This window comes from Antechinus flavipes, chromosome X (assembly GCF_016432865.1).
Source record: "Antechinus flavipes isolate AdamAnt ecotype Samford, QLD, Australia chromosome X, AdamAnt_v2, whole genome shotgun sequence".
NCBI lineage: Eukaryota > Metazoa > Chordata > Mammalia > Dasyuromorphia > Dasyuridae > Antechinus > Antechinus flavipes.
Window position 1 is genome coordinate 80,538,155 of NC_067404.1, and position 13,463 is coordinate 80,551,617.

The following is a 13,463-nucleotide window of genomic DNA, read 5'->3' on the forward strand; positions in this document are numbered from 1 at the left end:
AATCCGTTCCCTAGCATCTGCTCTCACCCCCTCTGCCCCCACAATGTGGGCATCTCCTGGCTCTCTATGTCAGAATTTACCCAGCATCCTACTTGATGCCGTGATGTCCAATGAATGAAGCCTGGATTTCAAAGGTTTGTGGGATGTTGCCCCTGGAAGGTATCCCGGGCATGTAATCCGGCCCCGGATTCTACAGGTGGGGAAAGTGAGACCCGGTGAGAGGCAGGGACGTGCCCGAGGAGCATCCCCGTGCCCCTAGGCCGTCTCCTCCTCGGCTGTCTCATTGAATCCCATCTGGCCAGATTCAGCTTCTCATCTAAACTACGCGAAGCCTTTTCTAAATACGGGGGGCCCAGCTCCTAGGTGGCACCGTGCGGGGGGACTGGCGTCGGGAGTCTCAAAGACCCGAGTTGAAATCCAACCTTCGACCGCTAAAACTGGGCCAATCCGGGGGGTCGTTCTCTGCCTCGGTTTCCTCAGCTGTAAAATGGAATAATCCGAAGCATCCACCTCCCAGGGTTGCTGTAAGGATGGAATATGCGTAAGAGCACTTTGCAAACCTCGAAAGTTAGCTGTTTTGATGATGATGATGATGATTAGTTCCTTCCTTTATCAGAGTATCTGGTGTTTACTGTGTATATAGTCTTATGTGTTGTCTCCCTTCTTAAGTAGGGCTGTGACATTTTTATCAGTATCCCAAGGATGTAGCAAAGTGCCTGGCACATAATAGAAACATTTTGCTGATTATCTGCAAATAAGTTTAGCTCGTGGTTTAAAAAATTCTTTTTCAAGAATGTATTGTTTATCCAATTACACGTACAGAGTTTTCAGCATTCATTCTCATAATATTTGGAGTTTCAAGTTTTTTTTCTCCCTCCTTTTTTCTCCCCCTTTATTTCCTCCTCCCCAAGACAGTAAGCAGTCTCATCTAGGTTCTACATGTATGATATAGATGGTATATCATATGGATAGGTGATCCATGTATGATGTATATGATAGGATGTGTTGTGAGGGAAGAATCAGGCCAAAAGGGGGAAAAAAAACCAAAAAAGAAAAAGCAAACAAACAGAAAATGTGAAAATAGTCTGCTTTGATCCATACTCTCGCTTGGGGATGGCATTTTCCATGCCAGGTCTATTGGAATTGGCTCGGTATCGCCGAGAAGAGCTAAGTCTATGGTAGTCCATCATCATCCAATTTTGCTGTTAACTGTGTACCATGTTCTCCTGTTTCTGGTCCCCGCTCAGCACCAGTTCTTGTCTTTCCAGGCCTTTCTAAAATCAGCTTGTTCATCATTTTGTTTAGAACAATAATATTCCGTTACATTCATATGCCGTAGCTTATTTAGCCATCCCCCGACTGAGGGGCATCCACTCACTTTCCAATTCCTTAGCACTGCACAAAAGGCTGCTGCAAACATTTTTGCACCTGTGGCTGCTTTCCCCTCTTTTCTGATCTACAGATCCAGTAGTGAGACTGCTGGATCAAAGGGTATGTACAGTTTGCTAGCTAGCTCTTTGGGCCTAGTTCCCAATTGCTCTCCAGGATGCCTGGATCGGTTCACAAGTAGCCCTTGATCTGATTTGTATTTTTGATATGAAAGGCTAAACCATTCCCAAGCTCTATCATTTACAAACTAATGAGCAGCATCAATGGCTTTTTCTGCATTGTTTAAATATTTTTTGTGTTCTTTTTGATTCCTCGTGATTAGGGGTGGCTGGGCAGCACTGCAGGGGACCAAGCCCTGGGTTGGGAGTCAAGATTCATCTTCCTATTTAGGTCCAGCTTTGACTAGCTGTGTGACCCTGGGCAAGTCACTGAGTTTACCTCAGTTTTCTCATCTGTAAAATCATCTGAAGAAGGGAATGGCAAACCATTCCAGGATCTCTGCCCATGATTTTATTTTATGCAAAATTTTAATGATAATATAACGAGAGGATATTCAATAACTTGGAAAGACAAAACAAAGTCAATGGCCACAGTTATTTGCTGCGTTGACTTTGTGGGGAAATTTCAGAATCTTCATCTATAGCCCTACTGAGAAAAGCATAATGATGCAGTTTTTTAGTACTTGATGGGAGAGGAATTATAATAAAAATGGTCAGTAGGAAATCATTTAATCATGAATAACAAAATCCAACCTAGAAAATACATCCATGGTTTGTTTGTTTTTTTTGGTATAATCATATTAGGATCGGCTGCATTTATTTTCAAGTTGCAACCACTATCATAAAAGGAGAAATCCCATTGTCTTATTTTCTGAGATCCAGATAAGAGAGAGAGCAATTTTTTCTCCAGCAAATTTATGTCAACCATTATAAGGGAAATCTCTTCCGACATGTTAATTTTTCAAAGTCTGAAGTGCACATACTTTCCAAATAAACGATAGTTTCTTCATTTCTATCATCTGGCTATTTCCTCAAGTCCCAGAAGTCATTAAATATCAACTGAGCTATAATAGAATATTTGATATTTTACTCCTGTCCAACTCATGCCTTCCTGATGTCAGGCTCAGGGCTCTATGCACTAGTGCGCCACCTGGCTGACTTGCAATAGAATATATAAATGCAAACTTCCCATATAGCAAAGAAAAAGGAGGTGTGATTAGGCCAGTGGGAGAACATCCAAGATGTTCCCAATCCCATAATTCATAATAACCCTCTCAATACGATGGGAGTTAGACACCGACACTCAGGGTTGCATGTAGTGCACTAGCCTATCCTAAGTAAGGCCTGCCAACTCCTGGATACAGAAGCCTCCAGACTGATACCAAGGCAAATCCAATAGACTGGTGATGGAAAATGCCATTCATATCCAGAGCGAGACCTATGGAGACTGCGAATCAAAGTATAATATTTTGACCTTTTGTTGTTGTTGTTCATGCTTGTTCCCCTCCCCCCCTTTTTTTCCTTTTTCTTTTTCTTCTTCTTCTTCTTTTTTTTTTTTTTTTTTTTTTTTTTTTTTTTTTTTTTTTTTTTTGCTGAGGCAATTGGGGTTAAGTGACCAGGGTTAAGTGTTTGAGACTGGATTTGAACTCAGGTCCTCCTGAGTTCAGGGCACCACCTGGCTGCCTTTTTTACCCTTTTGAACTGATCTTACTTGCAGTGCATGCCAAATATGGAAATGTGTTTAGAAAAATTGCACATGTTGAACCCGTATCAGACCATTTGCTGTCTCGGGGAGGGGGATGAGCGAGGAGAAGGAGAAAACTTTGTAGCAAGGTTTTGCAAAGGTGAATGTTGAAAACTATCTTTGCATGTATTTGGAAAAAAAAATACTGTTAAAATTTCAGAAATTCAAAAGGAGCACCCAGAGGCTCTTTCATTTTGTCACATTCTACAAATGATTCACACCATTTCCTTGGACAGAAAATTGTTGATATAAGGACAGAAATTGGTAATACCAAATGTAACGTTACCTGCCGTTCCTTGAATGATCCTAGCAATGTCAGAACATCAGTAGGATTCTCAGCAAGACGGTGTTGTTGAGGTTGAGCTAAATCTGGCCTTAAGTCCCATTCTGAGATCTTGCCTTACGGGGGAAGCCGGCTCAAGCTGGATCTAGGCCTCTGATGTCCTTGCCCCCCTTCACCGGGATTCATGTGATGAAGGGCAAAACAGCCGGAATGAAGTGGTTGTCCTTGCTCGGACTACTGAGGGGGGCTGGGATCTCATGACCAGGCCTTCCTGCCTCATGTTATCCCCCCTCCCACCTCCTCCTAAAACTAGAAAAACTTTTTCATGGGTTTTCTTTGGTTGGAAAATCCACTGGACATCCCCAAGGGTGTTATCTGAATTCAAGACACTTTATTCCTCACCTCAGGGCTTTGATTTATTTCAGGACTTTTCAACTTAGATATCAAGAATATTCTCATTCTCTCTGTTCACAAGATCTTAGAGTTCACTTCTATTCACTGGTTCTTGTTTTCATAGTCATCCCGAGTCCATAATTAATCAGGTGATAAACAGTTGCCAGCTCTTTATAAGTTATCAGTAACGAACAAAGAACTAGTGTCTTCCCAGAGTTCTTTTAACAATTTCTTAATGTGCAACAATACTTGTTCTATTGTCTTCCATCCCCGGGCTTCTTCTGGGAAATTAATGAAACCTTGGGAATGATTATATTGTAATCTCTTTCCCCCCTCCTTTTCTCCTTATGATTTGTGTGTAAAATCTCTATCTTTCCTCAACAGGAAGAGGTCTCCTGCCCAGGAGAACTTACACTTTGCAAACTATTCCTCACTCTGAAAGTGATTAATTAAACCGCTACTTGATCTCTAAAACCTGTCTGTAGGCCTGCTTTGTGCAGCTCCAGCTGGTCCCAGTTTAGAGACCAAGTAAATACGGTATGTATGGGTGGCAGCAGTTTTAAGGGGTGGACATAGAAGTGAAGCCTTGAACTCTAGTAGGTGAGGGAAGGGACGAGGTGCCGCTGGACCTTTTCCCCCGAGTTCCAACACTTCGCATCTGGCAAGTTCAGCGTTCCAATTCTCTGCTCTACCTGCCGTCAGGCTCGGCCTTTGATCCGGCCCACCTTTCCCTGTGAGGAACATCCCAGGTACCCTTTTATCATCCAGATTGCTTGGGTAAGGCCTGTTTTGTTTTGGCACGTGGATAGGCTATTGCATGTGTCTTTTCTCTTTGATAAATGCATGTCCTGCTATGGACAGTGAGTTCTCCTTTTTTGAATAAACGCGAGTCCAACTAGCTAAGAAGGAGAGTGATGGATGGGTCAGTGGAATAGGTTAGGTTCACAAGACACAGTAGTTAATGACTCTGGTAATCTAGTGTTTGACAAACCCGAAGGCTCTAGCTTCTGAAATTAGAATTTGACAGAATTTGCTGGGAAAATTGGAAAATAGCATGGCAAAAACTAGGCCTTGATCAACATTTCACAGACTATACTGAGATAAGGTTCACATGGGTTCATGATTTAGGCCTAAAGGGTGATACTCTAAGCAGATTAGTAGAGCAGATCTGTGGAGAAGGCAGAAATCGATGGCTAAAGAAGAACTAGAGAACATGATGAAATGTAAAATGGTTCCTTGATTACAATAAATTTAAAAAAAAGGTTTTGCCCAAATAAAACCAATGCGGCCAAAATTAGAGGAGAAGATAGAAATTGGGCAACAGTTTTTTACAGCCAGTGTTTCTGATAAAGATTTCATTTCGAAAATATAGAGAGAACTGAGTCAAATGTAATAACCAGTTGATAGATGATCAAAGGATAGGAATAATTTTCAGATGAAGACATTCAAGCCATTTCTAGTCATATAAAAAAATGCTCTGATTCATTATTGAGTTGAGAAATGCAAATTAAAACAACTCTGAGGTAACTGCTTTACCCTTCTCAGATTGGCTAAGGTAGCAGGAAAAAATACTGATAAATGTTGGAGAGAATGTGGGAAAGCCGGGACACGAATGCGTCGTCGGTGGAAACTATCTTTATGTGTACTTGGAAAAATAAAATACTGTTGGGAGAAAAAATAAATGCATGTGGAGCTGAGGACTTTGGGTTTTATTTTCTGCAGGAGGTAAATTTTGTTTGTGTAAGAATTACTCACGTGGTTTGTAACAGTTTAATTGTGCCCTTGGTTAGAGTTTTGAAATATTTACTCTTGTAATTTAAGTGGATCGCGAGCACGGTAGGGAGGATTATTTGTATCTATGTATTTGTATTGTCCTATCCCTTTCCAGGGCACTTGTGTTGGTGTCTTATGCGATCTTGTTAGTTAGATGGTGTGATTATCTTTGAATCTGAATTACCTCCGAGAGGTGACAGAGATGGGGTAGAGGCAAAAGGAAGGTCGAGGCGGTTCCCATTGACTCTCCCCCAGAACATGTGCCTTTCAAACGCATGAGACAGAGCTCTGACTGTCCCCCATATCTCCAGGATTGGGTAGATTTGACTAATGATGATCTCAAAGTCTGCTGGCTCATTGGGGGCAGCTTTGAGAGGATTAAATTAGAGCATCTGAGACAAAAACTGATGAATAAGGAACCTCGGCCTCTTGAATGGGACAGCTATAATAAATTATATTCAGAGGCAAAGGAAAGAGAATATAGGTCTAAATTAGAATCAATGAAAGGAAAGATTAAATCATTTTCAAATCTCCTTAACCTCCCCAAACTACCTAAACTATACCCATTCACCAGATCCCAAGCTTCTATGTTCCCTTTCAGGCTGTAAGCCCGAATTTGCCCAGAAAGACCTCCATGTCAGGACCTCTGGTCGGAAGGTCTGGTAGTGTGGAGAACTCCAGACTACTGCCAAAGAGTGTCCCCGGCCCCACTGAGGATCCCCTGCCTTCACACAGACTTAGGGATCTGGATCTGAATCAACTCACGGTTGCCTTGGACAGGAAAGGGGAGATGACAAATTGGTGTCAAAAAGCTGGTTTAGAAGATCTAGAGATGGATCTTAAGGTAGATGGGTTCCTTTCCTACTTTGTTCATAATCTTCACCCACCCATACCTAAAACAAATTAAGCTGCTTATGATTGGCAACACTTCTGATACTGGGTTTCTCCTTGAGACCGCAGCATGGATGGCAGTTACCCTGGCAGAGGAGAATGAAAACAAGAAAAAGGAACTTAGGGAAGCCCAAAAGAAATGATTCCTTGCAACTCCTTGGTAGCTGCGGCAGCCCATCTCTTATAGCCCCACCCCTGTACCATCCAAATCAATCAGGCCAGGAGTTTGATTTACTTGGGGAGAACCCAGCCACTGAGGAAAGGATACAGAAGGGGAGCTGGAGGAGATGCTGAAGAGAAACAAGAGAAAGTACTCCAGAAAACATTGAGGGCCCCTCCCTATAATTCCAATCCCTCAGCATGGCTTGGCTCCAAGGAAGCTGGCAGGAGGGCTGGCACAGGGAGGGGGATATTCAGGCCATGCCCATTTTCCCCATGACTCCTCCTGGGGATGGTTTCTTGCTCATCCAGGGGCAAGAGGCCTTTGCTCTACTGGACACCTGTGACACACTCTCAGTTTTAAACCCCTCCCTGGAGTCAAAGATATATCTCAGTTGAGGGGATTGTTAATAAGACCATTGTGGCCCATATCTCTCCTTTTTTATCAGAGGGATCGGTGCCTTTCACCCCTTTGCCCTGGTTCCTGACGCTTCTAGACACTCACTAGGATGTGATGCTCCATAAATTACAGGCCACTGTTTCATTTGACCCAGGAGGGACCATTTCCTTGTGTCATTAATCCCCAACACCCTCTCCACTTCTTTTTTTTTAAATCTCTTTATTTGATAATAGCTTTTTATTTTCAAAATACATGCAAAGATAGTTTCCAGCATCCACCCTTGCAAAACTTTGTTCCACTTTTTTCTTTCTCCCTTCCTTCCCCCACTCCTCCCCTAGACAGCAAGTAATCTAATATAGGTTAAATGTGCAATTCTTCTATTTGCATTTCCACAATTATCACGCTGCCCAAGAAAAATCAGATCAAAAAGGGAAAAAACGAGAAGGGAAAAAAGCAAGCAAACAACAACAAAGGTGAAAATACTCTGTTGGGATCCATACCCAGTTCCCACAATCCTCCCTCTGGATACAGATGGCTCTCTCCATCGCAAGTCTATCAACTGGTCTGAATCACCTTGCTGGTGAAAAGAGCCACTTGCATCAGAGTTAATGATCACACCCTTTTCTTGGTTCTGTGTACAAGGTTCTCTTGTTCTACTCCATTTCTCATCAATTCATGGAAGTCTCTCCAGGAGGGCCACAGAGTCCCTGACACAAATGTCTTGGGAGGGGGGAACGAAGGAGATCCTCACCACACCGGAGGAGGACAGAGTCCTCAAAATCTAAGGAGGACGAGTCATATTTTAATATCTGTGAAAAATAGGATGGTGACTCAGTCACTTCCTGAGGTGGGGCCGTCGGGGGACTGTCATTCCTCTCAGATAAAAGCAAATAAGAATTGGCTTTCAGGAGCAACTGGGATTGAAAAGAAGGCACTATAGAGGTCATTCTGGTGATCATTTCTTTTTTTTAATTATATATTTTATTTTATTTTATAATAACTTTATATTGACAGAACCCATGCCAGGGTAATTTTTTTATAACATTATCCCTTGCACTTGCTTCTGTTCCGATTTTTCCCCTCCCTCCCTTCACCCCTTCCCCTAGATGGCAAGCAGTCCTTTATATGTTAGATATGTTGCAGTATATCCTAGATTGGTGATCATTTCTTATAGCGCAATAATATTCTATAAGACTCATACACCATAACTTATTCAGCCATTCCCCAACTGAGGGGCATCCATTCAGTTTCCAGTTTCTCGCCATTACAAAAACACCCTCCACTTCTGAAAGCGCCCCCCTTTCCCTTAAACCCCTCTGACCGTGGGACTCTTAAGCAAGTTCCCTCCAGCTTGTGGGCTTCAGAGGGTACTGACCAGGGTCAGTTATCAGTGCCCACCTATGGTTGTGCAGCTGGACTCATCTTAACCCCTGCCTTGCATATGCAGTACCCACTCAGCACTGAGGTCATGGAGGGAGTTCGGCTCCTTCTCAGTGCTTACCTTTCTAAGGGTTCCATTATTCTCTGTACTTCCCACATGAACACAGCCATTTTCCCATCTGTAAGTCTAGTGGTCAGGGTTGGCAACTCATGCATGATCCCCAAGCAGCTAATGCCCTTGTAATACCCAGAACACCTGTCCTCCCGGATCCCCACACTGCTTCACCTTGCACCACTGGGGCCATTCTGGCTAGTGCCTTCTTTTCAATCCCAGTTGCCCCTGAAAGCCAATTTACTTGTATCTGAAAGGGATGACAGTCCCCCGACAGTCCCGCCTCAGGAAGTCACTGAGTCACCATCCTAGTTTTCACAGATATTAAAATATGATTTGTCCTCCTTAGGTTTTGAGGACTCTGCCCTCCTCCTGTATGGTGAGGATCTCCTTTGCTCCCCCACCCCTCCCCCGCCCAGTGACATTTCTGTCAGGGACTCTATGAACCTCCTTAATGGTTTAGCACCAAGAGGCCAGTTGCAGCTAGGGACAAACCCCTGTTTGCCTTCCTCTCTGTGAGGTTCCCTGGACATTACCTCTGTGCCTCCAGCCTTTGCCTAGATTGGAATCGTCCTAGAGTCATCACTCTCCTGTATCTGTCACCGAATGTCAGCTCCGCGCCTTCCTGCGTCTGGCAGGTTATTGACTTCTCCGGATCCCTGACTTCTCAGATCTTGCCCTCCCCCTTTATGGACTCCTAAAGGATCCGGAACCTGAGTTCTTAGCTTTTTTCCTGGAGCTCAGAAGTCCGATGCTTTGAAGTCTGCTCTCCAACATCCCCCAGCTTGAGACCTCCTCAGCTATTCTCTCCCATTGAATTGATTCCTTTCTGAAGGAGAGCTGTTGGTGCACTACCATAGAAATGTGGTGAAAATTTTCGCCTCATGGGATAATTATACTTAAAACTTTGGGCAACAGGGATGTCTTGCTTCCTCCCTGGGAGGACCTGAAGGAAACCCTCTTGGGGAGAGCAGACTTGGACTGGGATGCCTCAGAAAGGAGGAAGGAGATTTGGTTGCTAAATAGGGCGACCCCATTACCACGGAAGTGGCTGAAGCTTCATCACCTGGTACCCATGGGGCAACAAGTGGAACTGGAGGCAGTAGCCAGGGCTTGGGAATTAGGAAAAGGAAAAAAGCATTAATGTCTGCGATGACAGCAGCTGTGCTTTTGGGATTTGGGATACTGGGGAAACTTTGGAGTTTCCTCACCTCCTTAGGGCAGATTAGACTGTTTGCTATTTCCCCAGGCCTTAGCAGTAATTAAAACTCCAGGGCACAGCCCAGAAAAGGACTTTCGTTCACTTGGAAAAGACTGGCTGACCAAGCAGTTAAAATCACAGCTTTAACTTTTCCAATTACCCAGGGCACAGGTCCCCTGCCAGGAGTCCCTCTGAACTTTCACTTTGCCCCCTGGGTACAGCCTTAGCTTATCTCTCTGACCCCAAAGGCCTGCCCAAGCCTCTTAGCCTAATGAAAGAATAGCCACAGCCCAGAAAAGAAAGCTGATCCCAAAGCAAGCAAAGCTTGGGTTAGTTCAAAGGGATCTGTACTACCCCTAAGAAATCATCCCTTGGCATGATGGGATGTCTTCATTCATTCAGCCACTGGTGACCTGGAAAGTTGGTGGAAGTAGCCCAAAAAGTACTGGGGGGGGTAGTTTTCATAAGGCTGCTGTCACAGCCTCTAGAAGTGTCCTTCTTGCCTCAAGCAAAATGTATCCAAGCCTCTGCAGCCAGCTCGTGGGCAGTTTCCTTTCCCAGATGTAGCCTTTGAAGCCTGGCAGATTGACTTTATTCCATTTCCACCCACCCGTGGTTACAAATATGTTTTGGTTGTGGTCTGTATGTTTTCCCAGTGGGTGGAAGTGTTCCCCTGTCGTACAGCCACAGCTTTTGGGGTGGCAAAAATCCTCCTAGAAAAAAGCATTCCTTCAAGAGGGGTTCCTAAAGAAATACACAGTAGCAGAGGTACCCATTTCACAGGAGCTTAATTAGCTAGGCTGCTTACAGTGTCCTGGCCAGTCCCTCAGCAGTTACCCCTGGCATCAGGAATGGTTGAGAGAGTTTGGATAATCACTTTGTTATTATTTTAATTTTAATTTGATATTAATTTTAATATCAGAACCTTCCTTGCAAAATTCTCCCGGCCCGAAGGCCTTCTTCCTTTAGCCCTCCTAAGCCTTAGAGCGAAAGCATTTGGTTCTCACAAGCTCAGTCCCTATGAGATGGTAACAGTACCCATGGCTGGGAAGCATAGCAGTTACTGGCTGCCTCCGACAATTGTGTATTGGGTTAACTCCGAGCCTTACCAACTTGTCTCCCAATCCCATTCTTTAGGAATCCCACCTGAGGTTTAGCTCCTAATCCAACCGGGTGACTCGGTGTACCGGAGATGCTCTCTCCGGAATATCTTGATGTGTTTTCAGCTTCTTTGAAACTACTATCTGACCCAGAAAGCTGTTCCTCCCCAAACTGAAAGTGGGCTACAAGTTGCAGTTACTCTCTTGAAACTAAACCTTTTCTCTCCTTGTCACTGGCCTCTCAGCACCAATCTCAGGGTTCATCAAAGTGGCAGTTTTCTTCTTTCCACTTTTACATTCTATTTATCTCAAACTTGTATGGTTTAGGATGTTTATTCTAGGCTTAATCCCCTCCCTTTGGTCAACAGGTGTGGCTGCCCTGCTCCCACTGAACCATCCCCTCAGGAGCCCCAGAGAACACTTCTCTGAGATGCTCAGATTAAGTAATTGGGTGTGGTGTTCATTGGAGGTCCCAACGCCTTGAAGCTCTAACCATTGTCACCCCCGTTAGAAACCTGGATCGTGACCCCCGTGGGAGGGTTCTGTTTTACTGACCTCCAAAACCTCCCGATCCTCTCTGGCCTGAGAAGTCACCCAGTCCCAGTCTGCTTCACAGAGCAGCACCTGATGTGAAGGGAGCAGCCAATGTCCCTTACCATTATGTCTCTCCTCATTCGCAGAACATTACCATAGGAGGCCCTTGAGGTAAATCTACTGGGGTGGCTAAGTGGTACGGTGGATAGAGCACTGACCCTAGAATCAGGAGAACCCAAATTCGAATTCGGCTCAGACACTTCCCACAACACCTCCTAACTGTGACCCTGCAAGTTATTTAATCCCATTTGCCTTGCCAACAACAACAACAACAACCAAGTAAATTTACCAAGAAGCAATAACAGGTTTTAATACCAGGTTTTAGGGTCCCTAGCATATCAGACCCTTATCCACAGGTTCCATTTCACTTAGGAGTGAGTCTCTAAAAATTCAGGGTCCACTCTGCATCTAGAGCCTAAGTGGCAACATGGGCCCTCCCCTTGGATCATTAATTCCCATGCAATGTAATTCCACGTTTATTCTGAATTCTAGATGGGTTGCTTTCCTAAATGCCTCATTTGAGTCCTCTGGCCAGCTCCCACAGCCACGGGACCAGCTCCCACAGCCACGGGGCCATCTTACAACAGTGTAGAAGCCCCCCCGTAGCCCGTGGAGTGTGGCAACCTGTCCTAACAAATCAGACATCAGACCTCTGCCTTTTTTGTTCAATAAATGCAACTCTAAAGGCATCTTTTCAATTTCTGGGTTAGGGTGGGAGTCCCGGGAAGGCTTCTTGCTCCATGACATTGCCAGAGCTAAACAGCCCTGCCTGGAAGCTGGAATATACCCTTTAGTACCCTTACCTTTGCTGTCGAACTGCCTCCTCTCACAGTTTTCTTCTTAGGGAGCTCTCCACATCCCTTTCTGGGAAAGTCTCTGTGCTTTTGTCTACACTATGGCCAAATTGTCCCTATTTCCAGGGAACCACTCCGCTGAAGCTCCTTTCTAGTTAAAGTTGTCCCTCCATCAGCAACAGAGGCTGGCTTTCTTGCCCGTTGCAGCCCTGTTGCCCTCTGTTGGATTCCTGACCGGTATCACTGCCACTTTGGGCATGCCGTACCCCATCTGCCAGGGGCCAGGATTGTACAGGGAAGCTTGTCACCAGCCTCCAAATGCAGGTTGATTCACTTGCCCTCATCGTATTGCAAAACCGTAGGGTGCTGGCTGCCCTAACAGTGGGGGGGGGAGGTAGGGGAGAAATAGCGAGGGCACTGTCATTGAGGGGGAATGTTGTTTCTATGTCAACCAGTCCTCTCAAATACAAGAAGACCTCAGTGCTCTAAACAAGAAAGCTGAAGATTTATGGAACAGGGATCAGAACATCTCTGAAGCATGTCTTCCCCTCACGTTTCTTTAATCTACTCTCCTGGTTGCCTGGAAACTTTGGCAGCATAGTCCCTTCTGTCCTTCCTGGTCTGTTGTTTGTCTTCTTTATTTGCCTTGCCATCTGCCTTACCATTCACTTTGTAACTCACTTATTTGTACGTAACATCCAAATCGTGTCTCAAATGAACGTCCCTCATCGATCTTCGGGGTCGTCTCGACCTTTGGTCAGAAGGAAGGAACGTGAAAATTATTTTGATTTTTGTAATTATTGATATGGTATATATAATGAAAAGATTAGTAATCTAGATTTTTCAGAGCCACTATTTCCCCAGCAGACTCTGACTTAAATGATCAACCAATTCTTCACGATACTCCCCTGTGTATATCAAGTGAAGTGAAATCAAAGATTACAGAATCTATTCCTGAGGCCGAATTTTGGGCCTGTCCCCCACCAAGTAAAGAACTCCAGAATTTGAAACAATCTCTTAAGAACTGTTCCCATAGGCCTGGAGAACATCCATCTTGGCCTGCACTCATGGGCTTGTCATGGGAAACCAATCAAACCCTGGGAATGATTGTATTATAATCCACCTTTCCACTTAGGTTTTGTGTATAAAATCTCTACCTTTCCTGCTACAGGAAGAGGTCCCCCGCTCGGGACAACTTCCAGTTTGCAAACTGTATTCCTCGCTCTGAAAGCAATGAGTTAAATTGCTACT

At 44.5% G+C, this 13,463-nt stretch overlaps 1 protein-coding gene across 2 annotated transcripts in view; it reads left to right on the plus strand.

The window, feature by feature from the left end:
• Nucleotides 1-13,463, plus strand: part of LOC127542481 (speedy protein E4A-like) — a 37,174-nt gene that overhangs the window by 209 nt on the left and 23,502 nt on the right. Inside the window, exon 1 of one of the 2 annotated variants that reach the window (XM_051968128.1) lies at nt 214-541. The exons of the other annotated variant lie outside the window; for it this stretch is intronic. Within the exon in view, the coding sequence (XP_051824088.1) occupies nt 531-541 (11 nt within the window). The 5' untranslated portion in view covers nt 214-530. Of the gene's footprint in view, nt 1-213; nt 542-13,463 lie in introns of those variants that run through there. 2 annotated transcript variants of the gene reach the window in all.